Source organism: Lontra canadensis, unplaced genomic scaffold, assembly GCF_010015895.1.
Source record: "Lontra canadensis isolate GAN:19392208 unplaced genomic scaffold, GSC_riverotter_1.0 scaffold2, whole genome shotgun sequence".
NCBI lineage: Eukaryota > Metazoa > Chordata > Mammalia > Carnivora > Mustelidae > Lontra > Lontra canadensis.
The window spans coordinates 10,797,069-10,819,849 of record NW_022630996.1 but is presented as its reverse complement, the minus strand read 5'-3'; the positions used below and the strand labels follow the sequence as shown (position 1 = coordinate 10,819,849).

The 22,781-nt window shown below is 51.2% G+C and overlaps 2 protein-coding genes across 2 annotated transcripts in view; one reads left to right on the top strand and one right to left on the bottom strand.

Annotated features, from left to right (window-relative positions):
* Positions 1-5,078: 5,078 nt before the first annotated feature.
* Positions 5,079-22,585, top strand: STRA8 (stimulated by retinoic acid 8). The gene is given in 8 exon segments (XM_032868647.1): positions 5,079-5,282; positions 7,522-7,597; positions 8,183-8,302; positions 10,653-10,659; positions 11,097-11,382; positions 17,532-17,605; positions 19,259-19,370; positions 22,384-22,585. Coding segments are annotated over 8 exon segments (942 nt in total). The 5' UTR covers positions 5,079-5,090; the 3' UTR covers positions 22,459-22,585.
* Positions 14,806-22,781, bottom strand: part of LOC116874167 (solute carrier family 23 member 2-like) — a 55,945-nt gene continuing 47,969 nt past the window's right edge. The window contains exon 12 of the mRNA XM_032868632.1: positions 14,806-14,943. Coding sequence (XP_032724523.1) covers positions 14,828-14,943 — 116 coding nt within the window. The 3' untranslated portion in view covers positions 14,806-14,827. The remainder of the gene's footprint in view (positions 14,944-22,781) is intronic.

The window sequence follows — 22,781 nt, the reverse complement described above, 5'->3', positions numbered from 1 at the left end:
TCAGCTTTCCCTTCTTGCGTCTCCTGCAGACAACTCGTTACTTTCTTGCTTCCACGGCCGGCACCCTCATTGGCCCGCCACCAAGCATCCCCATTGGCTGTGGGGGCCGGAGACACGCTCTGATTGGCCCGCGCCCAGTGCCCAGGAGCCGGGTCTGTCTCCCAGCTGGGGCGGAGCCATAGTCCGCAGGCTGGCTGGCCCTCGGGACAACTGTCATGGGTGTCAGGGCTTCAGGTGGCCTCCCGCATGTCCTGGGAGGGGGGACGTCGTGAGCCCGGGTGCCTGCCTCCCTCCCTCGGCGCGTGACTATGGACTAAACGCTGCAGGTCCCGTGCCTGAGCATCTTTGGCAAGGCGCCCTCGGCCATGTGCTTGTTCCCGTACGTGTGGTGGATCCATGCCTGCGGATCCAAGCGGGCGACCACTGAGGTCTGGGGCCAGGCTTGCAGTGAGCGTTTGTATCACCACCACAAACCAGACCGTTCTGAGGATGATTTTCGATTTTTTTCTCTGACAAGGTCTGATAAGCATAGTGAACCAAAGGAAGATGCCTGTGGGTTGCAAAACATTATCCAGCGTATTGTGTACGTTTGCCTAGGGTTTGCTGAAGAGAACCACACTCAGATGTTTTGTGGAGTGGTGCTTAAAAATGATGAAAATTTCTCTGAGTCTCAGAGAGGGTGAGGTCATATTTTTAAAAAAATTCATCTAGGGAGTTTTTAAAATGTCAGCTCCAATGGGTATTAAGCTGCATTTTAATACCCAAGTATTTGGTAATGTAAGTATGCTTTCCCTTATAGATGAGAAATAATAAAAGATAAGGCATGACCATGTGAATCGTCATAGTGCCTTTCCAGAAGAATGCATGGAGGCAGTGGTCCTCTGACTTTGTTAGACTGAAGAGTGTGCTTAGCACACTAATCTGATGAACAGGTTTGAACACAGTAAAGAGCTTTTAAAAGGGAATGTATATCAGAGATCTGCACGTTCTGAAATGACTAGAATCTTTGGCCCCAGTTTCCTGCAGCATGAATGGGGTTTGCACAGAGAAAGTGCCCAGTGAACAGTTGTCCCTGGGGCCACAGCGCCCAGAATTCCTTCAGATGCAGCTTCCCATGCTGCTGTGGGACCAGTTAGGGGACACAGTTAGGGGACAGCTCTGGGCTCCATCCATGTCTCATGGGATATGAGCCGCCTGTGCTGCGTGCCTTTGCCCCAGATAGTCATAGAATCGTGACAATGACCTTAGAGAGGCTGAAGAGTTTAAACTACAATCTTGTGAAAGGCTTTCTCCCCTCCTTTCTTCCGATAAAGACATTAAGACCTCAGGCTTCTTGGCTTATATAAAGTCACATGTCTGCTTAACACAGAGCTGGAATTACAGCCCAGATCTTGAGCCAATCCCCACTCCAGCCTGCCTTTCCCTACACCAGTTTATCTCACTAGCCGGTACCATCTCCAGGTATGGCATCAGGCATCACCCCACCCACTGTGGGTCCTTAGGACTAGCTTCCCTCCACCTACCAGCTCTGTACTGACTTCCCTAGATTCGCACACATTTTAGTTGCCCAGACATTCAAACTCAGCCTCCGAACATGGCAGGTTTCCTGAGTCAGAATAGGATATCCATGTTCTTGCCCCGGGTAATCCCTCCCCAGCCATCTTATGGGACAACTGGCCAGCGTTCCCTTCCAAAGCTTTTTAAACTTCTCAAATGCGTGCCTCTCACTGTGAGTCTGGCTGAGAACTGAATTCAAGAGATCTAATGTTTAGGCTCCAGAGTGGTCTTTCGGATTTGGGTCAGACTAGCTGTTATTCCCTGCCCCCAGAGTCTTTTCTTAATCCTATCCTGTCATTACCCTGTTCTGACTCGACCTGGGGAGGGATAATTTAGATGCTGGATATGTGAACCCTGACCAAGGATCTTACTAATTTGTTGGCAAAACAAAATTAAGTTAGAAACTGGTGTGGATGGGACTGGGCGACTTCTTAGAGGAGATGGGGCCTACCCTAGGTATTGAAGGGCAATTTGGCTCTCCATAGGTAGAGACTGGGGGTGGGGGACAGAGAGAGGGGCCGCGTCCCCGGTGGGAGGACAGGCAGTGGGCCGCAGAATAGAGGATGGTGGGCAGGAGAGCACATGTTTCTGTTGCTGGTAGTGAGAGAAGGGAAAATGGGGGGGGGCGGTGGCTGCTCTTAAAATGCAGATTTCCAGGCCTTGGGGATGACAGCTCAGAGTATATTCTCTACACTGCTCTAATTCCTTACACCGATGGGGGCTGTCTCCTTAGCATGCTTGGCACCCGCACAGGACATTTAAGAGAAAAGGTTTTGTTTTGTTTTGTTCTGTATTAAAGAAAACATCCCTTCTCAACCTCATTTTTCCAGTTAGTTCTCCCTTTTCTAGCAAAAGAGCCAACCTGGGAAAAAGGCAGGAGGAGGGTCCTGCCTCCCCTCCCCACCGAGGAGCCCGATGTGGGGTTCAATGCAGGGCTCGTGGCTTCTCTGGTACTCATTCCTGGGCGAGCCACCCCTGTCACAGGTGCAGACGGCACAGACCCTCCCTGTTTGATGGCAACAAAGAGCTCGGTCTGAAAAATACCCACCTCAGCTCCCGTCAGGTCCCCAGCGCAAGTCGACAAAGATACCTCGAGAAGAATGCCTTCTGGAGATCACAGCAGATCGTTCCTAGCAGAGAGCAGGACGCAGCAATTAGGAGTAGACATTTACAACTGTGTGAGGTCTTATCAGCCTTAATATCAGGCTTAATATCTGCTTAATACGTCTCACCATCCCTGCGGCTTGCCCCCCGCCCCCCCCCACCTCAAGAGCTTCTGACTCTGGACTGAGGTGGGCAGGATGATCTGGGACCGTCCTCACCCCCGGTGGCAGGCAGTGAATGCTGTCCCTTGGGGTAGAAGTAACGGGAGGGTCTGTCCCCTGTGGGAGAGGCAGGGAGCTGCACGCTCACACAGGACTGAAACCACACAGCCATTTAGGAATTTGGGTGGAGCATGTCTGGGTGGAAGCCTGGGAGGAAAGCCAAAGTATCAGCATCGGCACCTCGAGAACTCCAGATTCCCCACAAGCCCGGGACCTTTGGTGTCAGTATTCTGAGTTCATTAAAGAATTCTATATCTTGGGAGAACCCTGGCATTTTTACCTCTGTTCATTGACCTACATTCCCTGGGGTCCAGGCACATTCATTTCTCCAAAATTTAAGCAAATACAGAAAACCTATGTTCTTAGGTTCAAAAGGTTCCCATTGCTCTCTAGGCCGTTCAAAACTTCCCTTGTTTCATTTTGCCTCCCATTAAAGATGTGTCCCCAGGCTGGATGGGCCTGCATGGAGTCCACGGCTGCCCTCCACGTGCTGATGGTGCCTTTCCTGGTAATAAATGTTATAGGAACTTCAAGGTCAGGGCAGACCCCCACAGCGGCACCCACTTCCGACATTGTCCTGAGAAGCAAAGCGAGGGCAGATACGCCGCTGGAGGAGAGTACAGTGTTCAAAGGAGATTCGCTTTCTGCCCTAAATGGTGTTTTACTTTATCTTATTTTTTAAAGATTTTGTGTAATTATTTGGCAGAGAGCATGCACAAGCAGGGGAAGCGGCAGGCAGAGGGAGAGGACGAAGCAGGCTCCCCACGGAGCAAGGAGCCCGATGCGGGGTTCAATGCAGGGCTCGATCCCAGGACCCCGGGCTCATGACCTGAGCTGAAGACAGACACTTAACCAACAGAGACACCCAGGCGCCCCATCCTAAGTAGTATTTTAAAATCCCACACTGCCTGGTCGGCTTCTCTGTCTCTGTGGCTGAATTCTCCCCCCAGAGCTTAGCGGGAAAGCTTTTTCAAGCCTCCTCCCCTGGTTCCTCCCTCTACGGAGGAGAATCCATTCCCAGCTCCCAGCTGTGGTTCGTGGAGAGACGTGTCGCTGTGTGTGCCTCGCAGTGGCTCCAACCGTGAACATGGCTGCATCAGCTGGGGAGCAGGCTGCCCCCCAGATGCCTGGGCTTACCCTGTGAGATTCAGAGCCGGTGTTGTTGAAGTGGGGCCTGGGCCTGTGTATTTCCTCCAGTGCCCCCCAGTGGACTGGCACACATCAGAAATGGCAGGCCCCTGGCTGAGGTCGTGCGTGGTCCCCACGCAGCCGGACTGAGCTCAGGGCCGCGTGGACCCAGCGGAGGGCTCCCGTTGCAATTCACTCAAAACCCCAGCCCTGAACACCTCTTGGGGGGACAGGGGTGATGAAGATGCAGGCCCTCTGTTCACAGAGCTGCCTGTCCTCTGAGTGGTGGGGTGAGCACCCGAAGGCGGGGTCCCTGGCTCAGGTAAGAGACTCCAGTCCCTGTCTTCTGTTAAAACTGTTCTGTATCAGCCCTGGAATCACCTCTCCTTGGGAAGGGTTCCTGGTTTGTAAACTCAGATGGGACAAGAGACAACATAAGTATCATCTTCAGAACCCATTAGAAGCAGGACAAGGCAAGCCTGGTTCCACTTCTCTGTCCTTATATGACTTTTTGCTTTCACAGGTAGAAGGCTGCATCTCTTCTATTTGAGATATCAGATATATGTAATATTACATATTAAAAGGTTCATGACTCCAAGGAACACAGATGGATCTCCTTTTGTATAAATAGCTGTGTAACCACTACCCACATCACAGAGGGGTGATTCCCATGGTGGGCAAGTCCTGGGTGGGGGGGCATGGGCCTGCTCAGCGTCGCACAGACTGTGAGGAATGAGGTCTCAGGGCCCGGCTGGCTCTCCTCAGCCACCGCCTGTCAACTAACAAGTGTGTGGTGATTACCAGCAGTGTTCCGGAAACTTTCCCGTCTGAAGCACCCTTTGGCTGTTGAGTCAAATAGGAGTGGTTTGTGTTTCGTAACAAGGAGTCCAGTTCAAATAATGGATTTTGTGTCATCTATTTTTGGGTATCTGTTATTGCTTGTATTCACTGGTTGGGGCCCCGTTCCTTGGGAATGGTAACCCCTTTCTTTCTCCTTCGATCTTGCCTTCCTCTTTCTTTAACACTGCATCTTTATTATTTAGGGCCCCCGAAGGGTGTACTATTACATTGCAGCTTCCCATGGCGACCTCCGGAGAAGGCGGAAACCCCAGTGGCAGAGCGCCCCCTTGGCCCCTGGCACAGCTACAGGAGCTCGAGCCACGGGTGGCCCGCCGACGCCTGTCCCAGGCCCGCCACCGAGCCACGCTGGCCAGGCTGTTCAGCAGCCTCAGGAAAACAGTTTACTCCCATTCCGATCTCACAGCCTCGAAGGTATGGGGAGCTGGGTGTAGGAGAAACAGTCTCCACACAGGGAGGGACTGTGGGGTGAGGGGAGGGGGGATTGGCCCGGCTCCCACTCCAGCTCTCCCCTCCCCAAGGGCAGCAGCCCGGGTGGGTCAGGGATCCGCTGTGGGCATCTCCGATCGGTTGTTTGTGGCCGCACGTGGGTACAGCAGGAGCTGGGCCTTCCCCACCTGGGGCAGACAGGCCTGGCACTGGAAGGGAAATAATAGGGACTGGCCAGCCTAGCCCTCCAGTGGACGGGGTGAGTCTCTGGCAGCAGCTTCTGGACGCTGCCATCTCCATCACTCACACACACACACACACACACACACACACACACACACACGTGCAGCTTGGTTTTGTCCACCAACCAGGTCTCTTCCGCAGGCACCGGAGCTCTCCAGGTCAGCATGTACTTTTTCCTGCTCTTGATTTCACCTCTATCCTTCTGTGGTTTCTTTCTTGCCTACTCGTGCCTCCAGCAGACCATGGAGGAAGGTCCAAGTGCTTTGGGTGAAGCTGGAAGGCATGAGCTGCTATCATTGGAGGAGCGTGACAGGAGGTTTCCAGCAGGGAAGGGGGCTCTGAGAGCCTGTTCCCTGCCCTCTCATAACAGGAGGGACTGGAGTCAGAAAGGATGCATCAACATGGCTGGGGGCAGGACGAGGAGAAGAGCCTCCGTTTCCAGCTCCGGGCCTCGTGCTCAGAGCCAGGGCGTCTGGGAATGTGTCTTGATTTTAGTGGCGGCCCCCTGAGCACCTTGGTGCAAGGTGCCAAGGAGGGGTGTGAACGTTTTTCCACCGAAAGAATCCGAGCAGGGATCCCACCTGCTCTCGTAGAAGGGCGTGGAAGGTGAGAGGTGTGGGGCGGGCTCTTCCTCCTCCCTCCGCTGAGCCAGGCGCAGGGGCTTTGGGCCAAGAGCCTGTCTAGCATGGCTCTGCACCATGTCCCCTGGATGGACGGGAATAGGCTGCCTGTTCCCAGGGGTCCGTGGAAAACCCCAAAGTCCCTGTCACTGGCCCGTGAAGAAATGCACACAGACTGGGGGTGTAACCAGAGAAAGACCACGCGTTCAGAGCCCCAAAGGAAGGAATGGAAGTAAATGTAGAGGAAAACTCACCTGTACCTGCTACGGTTTGTACCTCACGACGTGGTGGCTGAAAACCTGGTGGACTGGCCTCCATCCGCGGGAGACATGTTCCGGGCCAGGCTTCACTTACCGCATCTGTTAAACAGGCACGATAGTAACGGGGTCCTCAGGGGCCCGTGGTGGCCTCTCATGAGGTGGCTGTGTGCAAAGGTGTGGCGCCATCAGAGTGGTTTAAGTGTTAGCATTGCTTCCCAGCGTGTTCGCTCATTTAGTCCCTGCAGTTCCATTCAGATCACCCCATTTTACAGATGAGGAAACGGAGGCATCAGAGGAAGTCAAACCGTTTGCCTGAACGGCACAGCTGGGAAACAGTGTGCAGACCAGGAGTTCTCTCTGTTCTCCTCCTGTCTGGGTCCTGCTGGAGGGACAACCCTGAAGTTTGCTTTTGTAAGATCCAAGAAGGCAGGATCTGAGCTACAGGAGTCAGGTGTAAGCAGGTCCTGTCAGTTTCCTAGCGCTTTCGTAACAAGATAGCAGACACTGGGTGGATTGATGCAACAGAAAGTTATTGTGGTGGACATCTGGAGGCTCCAAGTCCAAAATCAAGGTGTCCACAGGGCCACGCTCCCTCTGAGAGAAGCCCTTTCTGCCTCCCAGCCTTGGGTGTTTGCTGGCAATTCCTCACCGTTCCATGGCTTAGAGATGCTGCCCTCCGATCACATGGCCACCTTCTCCCTGTGTCTTCACCTCGTCCTCCCTCTGTGTGTGTTTGTCTCTGCATCCCCCGTCCCCCCACCCCCTGCACTCGGAGCTGCTTTGCACTCCTTGTTCATTACACCTTCGAGGAGAAGCGTATATGGTTGCTTGCCCTTTTGAAGCCCTAGTAGTTTGCCGAACACGGCTTATTTCTAAACATTCGAGTATTTCTGGGAGAACCATTTCCAGAATACAAATTAAACTTCATGCTTTCTGTGCGTCCGAACACACTTCCCACCCTTTTTGTTGACAATGTCAAGGAATGTGGCTTGGCCTCTGAGGGAGGATGGCCTCAGACCGGGAACGGACTCCTGTGTCCCCCAAACCACAGACTGGGTGGTGGAAGGCTGGCTTTGCATCAGTGTCTGTCTCTGTCCTCAGTGGCAGGTTTTGAATAAGGCGAAGAACCACATCCAGGAGCTGGAAGAAACCTTGGATAACCTGCTGAAGCTGAAAGGTGATAGACCCCCATCCGCCACCCCTATCTCCTTCCCATGGAAAGACTGGTTGGTTTTTCCATCGAAAACAAAGAGAGTGCCTTAGGCCAAGCAAACAGATACTCACTGCATGCCTACCGTGTGCCAGACGCTGGGCTAGGCCCAGGGGTACAAGGGAAGTCATGCCCCTGCCCTTGGGGACCTTATAGTCGGGCAGGACAGACAGATGTTATCAGGTACCTGATCCCATCTTGAGAGACCAGAGAGGACACAGACCGGCGCTTGTCACACTCAACAGCAAAGCCAAAAACATGGCTCCCTTTCTTGGCACTCAGTCTGGGACAGGCGGTGGCCTGGGAAGCCGGGTCTCAGAAGCTGGTGAAAACTGAGCTCTGAACGGGATATTGCGGTGTCTTGATTGAGAAGGGCCAGTTCAAGAAGCTCACATCTAGAAGGAGAGGGGAAACTGGACCCTTGACTCTCTTATATTGAATCTGGGGGGGTGTTCAGGGACCACTCACGGTCCACCTGAATCGGGAGGGTGGGAGAGACTTGACAAAGACCAGACTTCCCCCTTTGCGACCCTTGCCTTCGCTTCCCAACAGAGTCCTTCAACCTGGAGGATGGGAATGCAAATAGCTTAGAGGAGGTCAAGGCAGAATACGCCAACATGTACTCTGACAATCTCAGGTAAGATTCCCAAGCGTCACCTCGCGATGGGCAAGGTGGTCTCAGCGAGGCAGACAGTTGCATTGGGGTTTCCCAAATGATTAGCCACTGATCCCAGCCCCACTCATCACATAAGCCATCCTTTCCTTACCGATTTAAGATATACGCTTTATCCCATACTAAAATCTTACCAATACTTACATCATGGGCCCACATGAGAATGGCTAAATTTCTTTTAAAATCATAATAATTGGGATTTTTCACTATCAGTATTTTAAACCCGCAACAATGAAAAGTATGGCACCAGCTCAGGAACAGATTACATTTCATAATTATTATATTTTAATTAATTATACTGTGAGGGAAATTCAGTGCCTTTGTTCAAGAACATTTGTATTTCTTCCCGGGAACCTCTTGTAACTATTTTTTGCCCATTTTCCTGTTGGGTGGGTGGTCTTTTTCTCACATAGTTGTAGAAGCCCTCTACATGTACTGAGAAATTAGCTCTCTTTTAGGACATGACTTGCAAATAATTATCCCTTGGTCATTTGTTTTATTATTTTGCTTTTGATGTTTTGTTGTTGTTGTTTTGGCCATGCAAAAAATGAAATCTAATCTGCCGACCTGCCCCCATGACTTAGGCTTGGGAGAGTACTCAGAAAGGCTTCCTCTGCTCTGAAATGGAAAAAAATTTTTTTTCTCTTTTAAGAAGGATCCTCCTCGGTTTTCTTCTGGTGCACTTGTATTTTGACTCAACATGATACCTCCTTGGGGATTATTCTTATCAGGATGAAGAGATTTGGGGTACAAATCCTGGTTTTCCAAATTATATCATGTCGTTCCATTCTGTTTTTTTTAAAGATTTATTTATTTATTTTAGAGAGAGAGAGAGAATGAGCAGGAGGGTCAGAGGAAGAGAGAAAGAGAATCTGAAACAAACTCTGGGCATGGAGTGACGTGGGCTCGATCTCGCAACCCTGAGATCACGACCTAAGCCAAAACCAAGAGCTGGGCACTTACCCAACTGCACCACCCCCCGTTCCGCTCTGTTAAAACTGCCTTTTGAAGAGCAGAATTTAAAAATTTTGATAAAGTCTAACTTATCCACTCTTTCTTTTTCAGACTGAACTTATGGTTTAAACCTAAGCATTTCATGTTTGGGGTGCTGTTGTAAGTGGTACTTCTTAAAATTTCAATTTCCAGTTGTTCATCACTAATATGTGGAAACACTATTGGTTTTCCTTTATTGCCCTTGTAACCTGCCACCTTGCTAAACACGCTTCTTAGTTCTAGTCCCATATTTGTGTGTGACTTCTGCCTTTCCAATCTGTTTATCTTTTATTTCTTCTGTTTGCCTTATTGGACTGGTGAGGCTCTCCAGTACGATTTTGGATAGAAGTGGTAAGAGTGGACATCCTTGTCTTGATCCTGACCTAGGCAGGAAATATTCAGTCTCTTACTGTCAAGTATGATGTTAGCTCTAGGTTTTTTGTAGGTGTCCTTTATCAGGTGGAGGAGTTCCCTTCTACTTAGTTTACTGAGAGTTTTTGTTATGAATGGATGTTGCATTTTGCCGAGTGCTTTTCTGTATCTGTTCAGATGATCGTATGGTTTTTCTTCTCTAGTCTGTTGCTCTGTTGAGTTCCACTACTTGACATTCGAAGTCTGAACCAGCCATCTTGTACTCCTAGGACGAGCCCCGCTTGGTCCCAATACTAAAATTGTGTCCGGAATCTCAGTGTTGGTGTTCATGAGGGGCATTAGTTCGTAGTTGTCTTGTTTCTGTTTTCGCACTAGCCTGGTCTCAAATGAGGTTCTGCAGAAAGGTTCTGCCACCTGGTGCCCAATCCAGGCAGTCGGGAAGGATGCTGAAGTGGAGGAAGAGGAGAAAGAGGAGGAGGAAGACCAAGAAGAGGAGGAAGAGGAAGAGGAGGAGGAGGAGGAAGAGAAGAAAGTGGAGCTCTTACACTCCCCAGTCACCTTGCTGCCGGACCTCATGGAATTTGAACGGTGTGAACGGCTGGGAAGGGTGGCTTCACATGGAGCCTGTGGGGAAGGGGACAGAGGCTCTGCCGGAGGCACACAGTGTCCTCAGTTCACTCTCAGACAAGATCCATAATCAAGGAAGCTCCAGAATTTCCATATGGGAGGGGTTGGGGATGAGGTTGGCAGAGGGACTAGAGAAATCATCTTGAAGCTGCATCGTGCAACACATACACTGAGCTTCCTTAGACCAACTTCCTTATTTGGAGTTGACTTTGGGGGAGCTGTTGATGGGGGTTATGAGGACCAAACACCCCCATTCACACAAACACACATGCCCTACCTGTATTCCTGGTCTCATAGTAAGAAACAAGGTGAATGACTAACGCAGACGGCCAAGCACAGCCCCTCTACAGACTCAAGACCCATGGTGGCCATGTTGGCCTCTGGAGGTAGGGGCCCAATAGAAGGAGGGTCCTTCCACAGCTGAGCCTGAATTTCAGGCCCTGAAGTAAAACAAGAATGTGTCTGCACATTCATAGGGCTTGTAATTTGAAGCGGTTTTCCCATGGGCTGAGAACTGAGCAGGCCTCACTCCTAGTTTTCTCTTCTGTCAGGCAGAGAGCTCCATGGGGACTCTGGGGATGGACCCGGGGACAAGAGCTATGTCATCCATGATGGCTCCTGCTCTCCAAGGGTCAGCGGCAGGCAGACTAGGAAGGCAAAGCCCCTGGTAACCTGCAGAGCTGTGGCAAGGCTCATGTGCTGTGGACCAGAGCCTGCTAACGGAATCCTGAGGAGACGGCTTGGGGAGAGACCTTCGGCCACTGGCTTCAGGTCTGGGAGATGATGCTGTTTCTGTTCCAGGTATCTCAACTTTTACAAGCAGACGATGGACCTTCTAATCGAGAGCGGGATTGTCTCCTTACACGAGGTGACACTCCCCATTGTCTCTGCTGCCATCTCCCACCTGTGGCAGAACCTCTCTGAGGAGAGGAAGGCCAGTCTCCTGCAGGCCTGGGCACAGAGGCACAGCGACCTCCAGGGCCTTGGTGGGGCCTGTCAGGAGCCGGCCTGTGCCGACGGCAGCATGAAGGACAGTGGGTTTGACAGCCAAGGAGCCAGCTGCTCGCTTGTCTCCACCCCGGAGGAGGTGAGCAGACCCTCTCTGGGCTGGGTGGAGGGGGGTGCAGGAACGACTCGGTCACCTTTGGCCTGGAGGCACCAGGGATCCGCTTGGGGTCATTTACCGAGTTTGAGGTAATGGTTGGATTCTGACTCACACAGTGAGTTTCTGATTTATCTGATGTAAACTCCACAACCACAGAACGGCCTTTCTTTTTCTCCTTCTTCTGGACCTTTCCATGGGGATTATAGAAGAGAGGGCTTAGAAGGTTGTATCAGTTGGGATTATTTTGATAACAAGTTTCTTGCTTTTTAAACCATGCAGAAATGTACTTCTCACAACCAGGGAGGTCCCAAGGTCAGGAGCGCTTCCTGCTGGTCTCAGGGACATCAAAACGGACCTGGTTCTTCCCCTTTCCCTGCTCTGCCTCATCGTAAACCTGGCTTCTCACCTTGTCTCCCCTCCCTACGTTCTCTATCCCACGTTGACTGGGGAATGGCAGCTGGGAACAACTGAGCCCTCATCCCTCCTCCTCTGCGTCAGGTCAGAGAGAGAAAGATTCCAGCGGCTTGTTTTTAAGGCTCAAGGAAGAACTTTTCCAGAAATTTCTGCCATACCTCTCCTGCCCTCTCATTGTCCAGAACTGGCCAGATGACTGAGCCAATGACTGACATCATGGAGACAGTATTGTGTGTGGACCCGTCAGGCCCAATCCCTCAGAGGAGGTCAGTTCCCATCGCAAAGAGCATTGCTGCCATTCAGTGAAGGGAGAGGAATACACGTAGAGAGGCAGCCATACCTTCATTATAAACGCGCTTCTCAGAGCTCCAGTTGTCAGAAGCCATGGACGGCAGTGCCATGTGTCTGGTGGCGTGAGGCGGGGTCACTCAGTGCTGAGATCCAAGTGGGCCCTTCAGCTGCACTTCCAGAATTAGGATGGCCTCCGGAGCCTGTGGCTACCACACAGGCCACGTCTCTCTGACCTGCTTCTCCAGCCTGGGGCAGGCAGGTCCTCGCTCTCCAGGCCTGTCCTGTGCCTTGTAGGACATTCAGTACCCACGGCCTCCACCAGGAAAATGCCTCCACTCCAGTTGGCCCTGACTTCCCAAATACCCCTCTGTGGGTGGTCCCTTTCAGGAGATGTCCTGTAGCTCTCTGGGGACCCTTAGAGTCAGACAGAGTCCTAGTGCCCATGACCCTGGGGAATAGCCCTGAAAGGCCCATCCTTCCGGAACTTTCCCAGCCCTCAGGACCCTGGGCCTGGAGAACAACAGAATGCCAGTCACCCAGTCCAGTGCTGCTGGTTGACAGATGAGGCCTAACGAGTGGGGTGACTTATCCAGGAGGCCCAGCTCCTGGATCTCCTTCACCACAGAATTTCTCAAATCTTTCTGCCCTTTGGTCACCTGTGTGTGGTCAACCTTCACCGTCTCCCCTGATGCTTCTTCAATGGAGTTTAGTAAAGAGGCAGGTACCTGGCTAATATCTCACACCCACTGAATCAGAGTTCCTGAGGGGGACAGCTCAGAGCCTGCATTTTAAACAGGCAGCCCCGGTGACCAGTGGACGAGGGCGTTGCTGGAAGGAACTCTCAGTTCAGACAAGAAACAGTCATCCATATCTGCTCCCCTTTCCCAGCCGTCCCTCTGGGGACTGTGGTTTCTCATCTGTTTGCCCACTAATGTGGGGTCCACCAGGAGAGAACCTGAGCTCTCCTCCAGTCCAAACGGGGCTGGGAAAGCAACAGCTAAGGACCTCATACCCCTGGCCCATGTCAGTCAGCCTGGATGTCCTTGTACCCCGAAGTGCCTTTTCCCAGAGGCTCACACAAAGCAAAAGGAAAGCATCTGCCAAACGTGCGGACAAGTCTGTCCCACTGGAACCTGACTGTGTGTGCGCCTTTGCAGCACGAACTTTTCCTCAAGAAAGAGCTGACCCAAGCCACCGTCTCATGTCCCCAAATCATGGAAGCAGCTTCTCTTACCTTTTTCGGGAATGGCTGAGGACTCCCATTCTCCTGCTGTTGGGGGAAGCTGCAGCAGTCCCTCGGCTGTGCCCAGTTCAGAGTTCTGCCACACCACCATCCCCAAGCTTGGGCCAAGCCAGGGCTGAGTGACAAGGTAAGCAGGACAGAGTGTGGTTCTGCGCAGGGCAGGGACAGAGACACAGCTACTCCCATGCTGGCTTCCAGATCAGTTGCAGTGAAACCTCTGTAGCTCCTGGTCCATCCGGAGAGGTTGTACAGCAGGACAGTGGTGTCTGGGGCGGGCCCCTGTGTGCAGGGTCAGCTATGCCGGGAGGCTCTGAGAAGCATGGCCCCGTAAGTGCCCCTCCCAGGCTAGTGGCAAGAGGGCTGTGCACAGGTGAGGACGGTGGCCCAGAACTTCAGTGGCTGATTGGCTAAGGCAGGAATTTAGGGCCCAGGACCCAGCCTCAGACTTGCTGGGGAAAGCACACACAGTGGATGGATGAGCTTCTGGACTGGTCCTTTCAGTGGCCTCTTTCCAGATCCTCTTCAAGATGAGCAAAGGAATATTAAAAAGAAGGACACCATGAAAGGTCCAGAAGATCAGAAGAAGGGCCATCTACATGGCCTGAGTCCCGGGGGATTCAGTTCAAGGGAAGCAAATTGTAAGAAGACAAGAAGGACAGACACAAGACTTCCAGAGAAAGAGCAGTGCGTCCCAGATAAGGGGACAGGAGAGACCTTGTGGAACCTGCCAGAACCTGCCAGAACCTGCCATCTTGGGGCCAGAGAGCTCCCTCTCCTCTTCTTGGGGTGGTTGTGCTCATAAACAGGGTGTCAGACACAGTGAGGCGTGCCCAGTGAGAGTCTGGATGTAAGAACCTCCCATGCAATATTGGGCCCATTCTCACGCTAAAAAATGATTCATTCTTATCTAAAAATTCAAACTTAACTCAGCACCCTGCATCTTTATTTGCTATATCTTGCATATTTCCTAAATGTATATCACATTCCTGTGGAATATTTAATAGTCTTCAAGAATTAAAGCAAAGCAGGACTGAAAAACCCATCTAAATAACAAGATTACAAAATTGGAAATACAGGCTATAATATGCCTCAGGAAATGACTGGAGGGAAATAGGTTAGTGTGTCAGCAATGGACCCCTCTGGCTGGGATGGTTTCTCAGTGATATTATCTGTTTCTATTTTCCAAAATTTGCACAATAAACATGCGTCTCTTTTATAAAGCCGGTAATATTCAATAATAGCCAACAAATTGGGCATTATTATGTGCCTGGTGTTTCACGTAACTCATCTTTTTAATTCCTGCAACATCCCTATGGGTAGGTTCGGTTGCGATTCCCTTTGTATAGGAGAAGGATTTGGGAAACGAGGTCACTTCCCTGAGGTCACACAGTTTAGTGAGCGACGGGACTGGGAGTTGGCTCTCTTGCAGCCCAACCCCGAACCACCAACCTCTTATCCCGCTGTCCTGGCATGAGACTGCTAGCTTGCGGATCCTGGGCGCCAAGAGCCTCTGCTTCTTGGGAGGTGTAGATGAGCCCTCTTCTGGTGTACATGGAAGCTCTGGCTGTTGCATTGAATGCCTGAGCTCCCACCTTCTAGAAAAAAAGAGATTTAGGGGTGCCTGTGTGGCTCAGTCCATTAAGTGACCAACTCTTGATTTTGGCTCAGATCATGATCTCAGGGCCATGAGATCAAGCCCTGCTTTGGACTCCTCGCTTCATGGAGCCTGCTTGGGATTCTCTCCCTCTCCCTCTGCCCCTCTTACCCTGCTTGTGCTCTTTCTTGCTAAAAAAATAAGAAAGAAGAAAAGAAGGAAGGGAAGGAAGGAAGGAAAAGAGAAGAAAAAAGAAAAGAAAAGAAGGAAAAAGAAAAGAAAGGAATGAAGGGAGGGAAGAAGGGAGGGAAGGAGGGAAGGAAGAAGGAAGAGATAACCACAGTCCCTGGAGGCTTCCCCATCCCTTGTAACCACCTCTGGGGTCGTGGTTTGTTCTGGGTAGACAAGAGCTCACTAGGTACTGCCTGGGAAGGTCACCAGACAGTGACCCTGCATTTGGGCCCCATTCTCTGCCAGCAGCCCAGAGCAAACACCCGTCTGCAGTTCTCTCTGACCATGTTCTTTTTTTTTTTTTTTTAATATCTTTTCAGCGTAACAGTATTCATTGTTTTTGCACCACACCCAGTGCTCCAGGCAATACATGCCCTCCCTAATACCCACCACCTGGTTCCCCCAACCTCTCACCCCTTCAAGACCCTCAGGTTGTTTTTCAGAGTCCATAGTCTCTCATGGTTCATCTCCCCTTCCAATTTCCCTCATCTCCCTTCTCCTCTCCATCTCCCCATGTCCTCCACGTTATTTGTTATGCTCCACAAATAAGTGAAACCATATGATAATTGACTCTCTCTGCTTGACTTATGTCACTCAGCATAATCTCTTCTAGTCCCATCCATGTTGCTACAAAAGTTGGGTATTCATCCTTTCTGATGGAGGCATAATACTCCATAGTGTATATGGACCACATCTTCCTTATCCATTCATCCGTCGAAGGGCATCTTGGTTCTTTCCACAGTTTGGCGACCGTGGCCATTGCTGCTATGAACATTGGGGTACAGATGGCCCTTCTTTTCACTACATCTGTATCTTTGGGGTAAATACCCAGTAGTGCAATTGCAGGGTCATAGGGAAGCTCTATTTTTAATTTCTTGAGGAATCTCCACACTGTTCTCCAAAGAGGCTACACCAACTTGCATTCCCACCAACAGTGTAAGAGGGTTCCCCTTTCTCCACATCCTTTCCAACACATGTTGTTTCCGGTCTTGCTAATTTTGGCCATTCTAACTGGTGTAAGGTGGTATCCCAATGTGGTTTTAATTTTAATCTCCCTGATGGCTAGTGATGATGAACATTTTTTCATGTGTCTGATAGCCATTTGTATGTCTTCATTTGGAGAAGTGTCTGTTTATATCTTCTGCCCATTTTTTGATATGATTATCTGTTTTGTGTGTATTGAGTTTGAGGAGTTCTTTATAATCCTGGATATCAACCTTTTGTCTGTACTGTCACTTGCAAATATCTTCTCCCATTCCATGGGTTGCCTCTTTGTTTTGTTGACTGTTTCCTTTGCTGTGCAGAAGCTTTTGATCTTGATGAAGTCCCAAAAGTTCATTTTCGCTTTTGTTTCCTTTGCCTTTGGAGACATATCTTGAAAGAAGTTGCTGTGGCTGATATCGAAGAGGCTACTGCCTATGTTCTCCTCTAGGATTCTGATGGATTCCTGTCTCACGTTGAGGTCTTTTATCCATTTCAAGTTTATCTTTGTGTACGGTGTAAGAGAATGGCCGAGTTTCATTCTTCTACATATAGCTGTCCAGTTTTCCCAGCACCATTTATTGAAGAGACTGTCTTTTTTCCACTGTATATTTTTTCCTGCTTTGTCGAAGATTATTTGACCATAGAGTTGAGGGTCCGTATCTGGGGTCTCTACTCTGTTCCACTGGTCTATGTGTCTGTTTTTATGCCAGTACCATGCTGTCTTGGTGATCACAGCTTTGTAGTAAAGCTTGAAATCAGGCAACGTGATGCCGCCAGTTTTTTGTTTTTCAACATTTCCTTAGCAATTCGGGGCCTCTTCTGATTCCATACAAATTTTAGGATTATTTGCTCCAGCTCTTTGAAAAATACCGGTGGAATTTTGATCAGAATGGCATTAAAAGTATAGATTGTTCTAGGCAGTATAGACATTTTAACAATGTTTATTCTTCCGATCAAGAGCATGGAATGGTCTTCCATCTTTTTGTGTCTTCTTCAGTTTCATTCATGAGTGTCCGTAGTTCCTTGAGTACAGATTCTTTACCTCTTTTTTTTTTTTTTTAAAGATTTTATTTATTTATTTGATAGAGAGATCACAAGCAGGCAGAGAGGCAGGCAGAGAGAGAGGAGGAAGCAGGCTCCCTGCTGAGCAGAGAGCCCGATGCGGGGCTCGATCCCAGGACTCCGAGATCATGACCTGAGCCGAAGGCAGCGGCTTAACCCACTGAGCCACCCAGGCGCCCCATCTTTACCTCTTTGGTTAGGTTTATTCCCAGGTATCTTATGGTTCTTGGTGCTATAGTAAATGGAATTGATTCTCTAATTTCCCTTTCTGTATTTTCATTGTTAGTGACCATGTTCTGTGCCTTCCTCCAGATACTCTTTGAAGACGCCTTCGATGTGGCCAGTTTCCTGGACAAAAATGAGGCTCCCAGTACATCCAGCTCTAGGTGAGGAAGAGGGTAGGACACAGTCTGGGGAGGGGGCGGCTGGGGTGTTTAGGAGCCGCTCCCCTAAGTGGGTGAGCCGCTCCCTCACCCGACAGAGGGGTGCAGAATTCCATGAAGTTCTCAGAGATCTGCTTTGTCTGTGGTTCAAAGCAGGCTGGGCCTAGAATTGTGCGGCTGTCTGGGGAGGACTCGGTGTGGGGCTTTTGCGCATAGAAGGCTCTCCCATCCTGGCCCAGGATGGAGACGCAGCAGGTTATGGGCTGTGGGTTGTCCTTGTGCTCCATCTGCCCAGAGGGTGGGGGCCGTGGGCGTTGCCACAGCGTCTGCTCTGAGAGCTGGGCAGGGGCGCTGGGACACCGAGAGCCTGGGCCAACATGGAACTGGGCCTGTGCCCTGAGCGGAGGGCTTCTCTGAGCTGTGCAGGGGGAAGCTGCTTTGCATGGGGCTGCTGGGGACAGAGGTGGAAAGAAGGGAGGAGGGGATAGCTGACCCTGTGGAGTGAGACGACACAAAGCGGGATATGGAGAGAGGGCAAGACAGGGCTGGTTTAGGACTGAAATTCCCTTGCCATTTGAAAACCTGTGGGCTTAGAGCCTGCAGGCACAGACCCTTAAGAAGGCTGAAAAAGGCCTAAACATTTTGTTTTCCTGCTTTGGGAGTGAGGAGACATTCCTGTCCTCATATTCCAACGACTACCCCCACTCTCCTCCGAGGCCACGCAGCCCCTGGTCACCTGGCTGCCTGGGGGACGGTGGGGGGGCACCGGACATCAGCCTGTCTCCCCACAAGTGGCCAGCTCCACCCGGCCTCAAGGGACTCGACCAAACCCTCCAAAGTGATTTTAGGGGGTGACTCCTGCTCCCATCAGCTCTGTGTGGGGTCTGGTTTTGCTGAAACAGGCTGGAGGTGGACTTTCCTATTTCTGAGCCAGGCTCTGGCTGTGAGAACTTTGGTAAGAAGTGGCCAGAGTGTACTTGCCAAGCAGGATCTGGAATTCCTTGCCCTGCTGATGGAACATGGAAACGGCCTACTAGAAAATGTTTTCTGCTATCCCTGGAGAAGGAAGGGCTTGGTGCCAGAGGGTTTCTATGTGGCTACCCGCTTCTGAGAGAATGTGAGGTCAACACGTAGGCTGTCCCGGCACTTCAGGCTCCTGACGTTGTGGGACTGCTCCCCAGTCCCAGGAAGGCCGGGGGAAGGAGCCTGCCACACAGGCCACCTCCCTGCATCATTGGTGCTCGTGCCCCCATGGAAGGGGGACATCTCAGGGGACTGAGCTCCAGTGTGGCCTGTGCCCCCTGAGCTCTCCAGGCAGCTATGGGGACCAGGACCGCGGGGCGGGGCTCTCTGAGGGGGACTCTGAGGGAGAGAGGCCATTTTGCTCCTTCTTCCACAGGCCACGGCCCAGAACACTAAATTAGGGCACAGAAGCCAGTCTCCCCAGGGTCTCCCTTTTCCCGTGGGTTCCACACGTGACACGGAAGCTGAGGCAACACAAACCTTCCAAAGGGGCTCCAGCCTGTCTGAGAATGAATTCAATGGGGTGTTTACGAGTGCCCGGTTCACGCTGTAATCCAGGAATTTTAGGGGGGGCCAGCAGAGGCCAAAGAGGAGGGCTCTGAGGATTGCTGTTCTTCCCCTTTCTGTCATCAGTTCAGTGTTTGCCGGCCGCAACCCAGAATATCCGGAGGAGAAGTTTCAGCTCTACATGCAGATCATCGATTTTTTTAAAGGCCTTTGCTATATTAACCCTCAGTTAAAACAGGTAGGACGGAGCGGAGCGCGAGGAGACCTCGCCTCACCTCCCTTAGGATGGCGGGAAGGATCCTTGAGGCCTCCCCACCAGCGGGACCTCACCTCACCTCACCCTGGGGGCCGACGTCCCTTCGTTCTCTGGCCTGTTCCGTGGATGGTGGGCATCAGCCTGACACATCCTGGGGGAATGGGAGACATCCAGGGAAACTGAGGGAAGAGGCACACGGATGGTCTTCAGGGCAGGACTGAGACAGGGGGTCCCCTGAAGTGTTGACCAGATCCCAGGGGCCTCTTTGCAGGCATTTGTCAACATTGTGTGACTCGTTTCCAAGAGGCTATGCTGTCCTGTCGTCTTCTGAAACCCTGAGCTAATATTTGCTCTCGGTGTTCGAAGGGTATTAATTTCCACTTCCCCAAAGCTGGCTGTGGCTTGATTAGAAGGGACATCCCAGAAACTTCCATGAGGGAAGGAGAGTTATGCCTGAAGGGGACAGACCCTTTCAGATTCCTAGCCAAGGATTTTCTCTACCAATTCAGCAAAGGTACAACTGTTTCTTTAAAAAGGTAAGCAGTAATAATGGCAAGGTTTGTCTAAAAGTAATTGGGGCAGCTTTCCAATAGACCAAAGTATAATTTGGGCCTCTTCCCACGAATCCTTCGCTTCCCTCTGCCAGGTCCACTTCGACTCTCCACTTGGAGCCCAGGGCCCCCCCTCTGGCTGCTTCCCACCTCCCATCAACCCTTGGCTGGCCGTCTGGTCCTTACCACTGTGTCCCTGTTTCTCTCGGACACAGGGATGTCAGTCCACCTTCCCGAGGCCTGTGGAACAGAGTAACAGAACAGTCTTGGCTTTCCCTGCTTCCTTTCCCTGAATATAGTAGAAAAGAAAGCTCAAACAGGATTGGAGTATCCGAATAAAGTAGAGATGCTCGAACTTCAGTCGTCCGGGGAGCTAACTGAAAACGCAGATTCCTGAAGCCCCAGCACCCCCAGATTCTCATTCACTGTTGCGAGGCGGGGCGCCAGGAATCTGTATTTTGAACAAGCTGTCCAGGTGGCTCTGGTGCGGGAGGCACCTGGCCTTGGCTATGCGGTGCTGTGAGGAAAATCTCGTTCTCTTCCCCACCCTCTCCCCTGTCAGCATCACGAGGTCATTGGATGAAACCTTAACCAGATCCTGGACAGTACCTAGGACCGCTGTAACAAATGACCAAACACAGTAGCTTAAAACAACAAAAACTGCTTCTCTCACAGTCCTGGAGGCTAGAGGCCAAATGAAGGTGCTGGCAGGGCCATGCCGCCTCTGAAGGCTCGAGAAAAGGTCTCTCCTTGCCTCTTCCTAGCTCCGGGGGCTCCCGGCCATCCTCCGCATGCCTCAGCTCACAGCTGAATCCCTCCCACCAAGGCCTCCTGCCTTCACAAGGCCTTCTGGGAGTCTCTCTAGCCCTCTCACCTTCTTCTAAAGACACCGGTCTTTTGGATTAGGGGCCCACCCTAAACCCAGGAGGAGCTCATTTTGCAGTCCTTAGCTAATTATACCTTCAAAGCCCCCGTTTCTGAAGAAGGTTCCAGGTGGGCATGAATTGGGGTAGGAAGGATACGATTCAACACACCTCAGCACCCAGTACCAGCAGGCACCTCTCTTAGCCTCTTGCTTTCCCAACCCTGTAGCTTAAAAATACCTCAGACACCATTTTCGGGGGCTTAGAGAACTATACCATTCTGAACAACATTCAAGCAGTCAGTGTGACAGAGACTCATGGGCTGTCCTTCCCGGGACTCTTGGCCTCCTGGTGCCTCCTGCGCTCCACTCTGCCTTTTCTCAAGCTTTGCTCTGGTCTTTACCCTGAATAAGGGGGCCCATGTGATTTTCCCAGAGACCCCCTGCTGCCAACCTGGCCGTTGGTCACCCCGGGGACCGGGTCCCACATTCATGGGATGGTTGACTGGGTTTCGGGACGCTTCCCAGGGCCCCAGGGGACCAACCCATGACAAACTATAGGGATCATTTTCTGCCAAGATGGGGAAACACAGGAAGAGCTAAACCCAGGAACACCCTTTTAGGGGAAGAGGTGATGAGGGGTCAGAGAAGTCAGTGGGAGGTCATTATAAAGGGAATTAAATAACCTAGAGCTACTTCTTAAACAATTAGTTAGTAGTTAATCCACATACCTACTTTAAAACTTTAAAGTTACCAAAAGAAATACAAAGAAAACTCAGTCTCTCTCCGACCAGCATCCATTCCTGACACCCCATTCACTTCCCCAAAGGCGATCACCATTACTAGTTTCGGGACAACCACCCAGAGATAACCTACAGAGATTTATATAATCCTTCAAATACAAATGAGAACCTACACTACACGTTATGTTGTACCTAGCTTTTTTTTTTTTTTTTTAAGGTTTATTTGAGAGAAAGGACACAAGCAGGAGAGGGAAAGAGAATCTTGGGCAGATTCCCTGCTGAGCACAGGTCCTAAAAGGCGGGGTGGGAGGGTCTCGATCCCACGATCCTGAGATCATGACCTGAGTCGAACCCAAGAGTCAGACACAACTGACTGAGCCACCCAGATGCCCTCTCTTTTCTTTTTAAATAGTATATCCCCCAGAGAATGACCTCATTCCTGTTATTTCAAACAGCTGTGTGGCATCCCCTTGGTGGGCACCCTGCGGTATAATTTGCTATCCTCCACTGAGGGGCATTAGGGTAAAGCTTGGAGAGGTCTCCCCTCTGTCTTATGGGATCCTGGAAGTGTCCAGCATGGAAAAGAAGCCAGTTCCGTTGTGTCCAGGAAAACCCTTTCTGAAGATCACAGAGTGTGGTAGTTGCGTGAAACGGAAATGGGACATCCCTCCCCCTCTCCCCGCCCCCGCCCGGATCCCTTACTTCCTGGCCGGAAGCTGGAGAATGAGGTGCAGCCAGAGATGGGGTAGACTCTGCGGAAGATGCCGGGGCTGTCCCACATGCCTGGGGCCTGGATTCCTTAACTACATGCTGATCCTCTGCCACCCTACGTTTTGCAGGAACCAGACCAGTCCATTGACGATGAGCTGGTAATGCTGAGGTGCCTGGAGACCTTTGACGATGAAGATCTGTGACACGGAACGGCTGGCACGGGAAGGGGTGAAGGCAGTGGGCAGTTTCCAAGTATTAATGCCGGCAGCCAAGGCTGTACCCACCTCCCCCTTCCGGGATATTGCAGAATGTCCCAGAACATTTTGTTGGTTTGAGGTTCTGATTATTATAAAGGCTTTAAAAGTAGTGTGGCTCTGTGTCAGTCTTTCAGAGTTGTTTGGCGTCAGGTCACCTGGCCCGCTGCGAGGTACACACCTGCTTTTCCTTTGCTCCTACTCAGGGGGACCTGGTGCAGCCTGGCCGAAGCCCAGTCCATGGGCCTTTCAAGAAAGAACAGGCAGGGGGT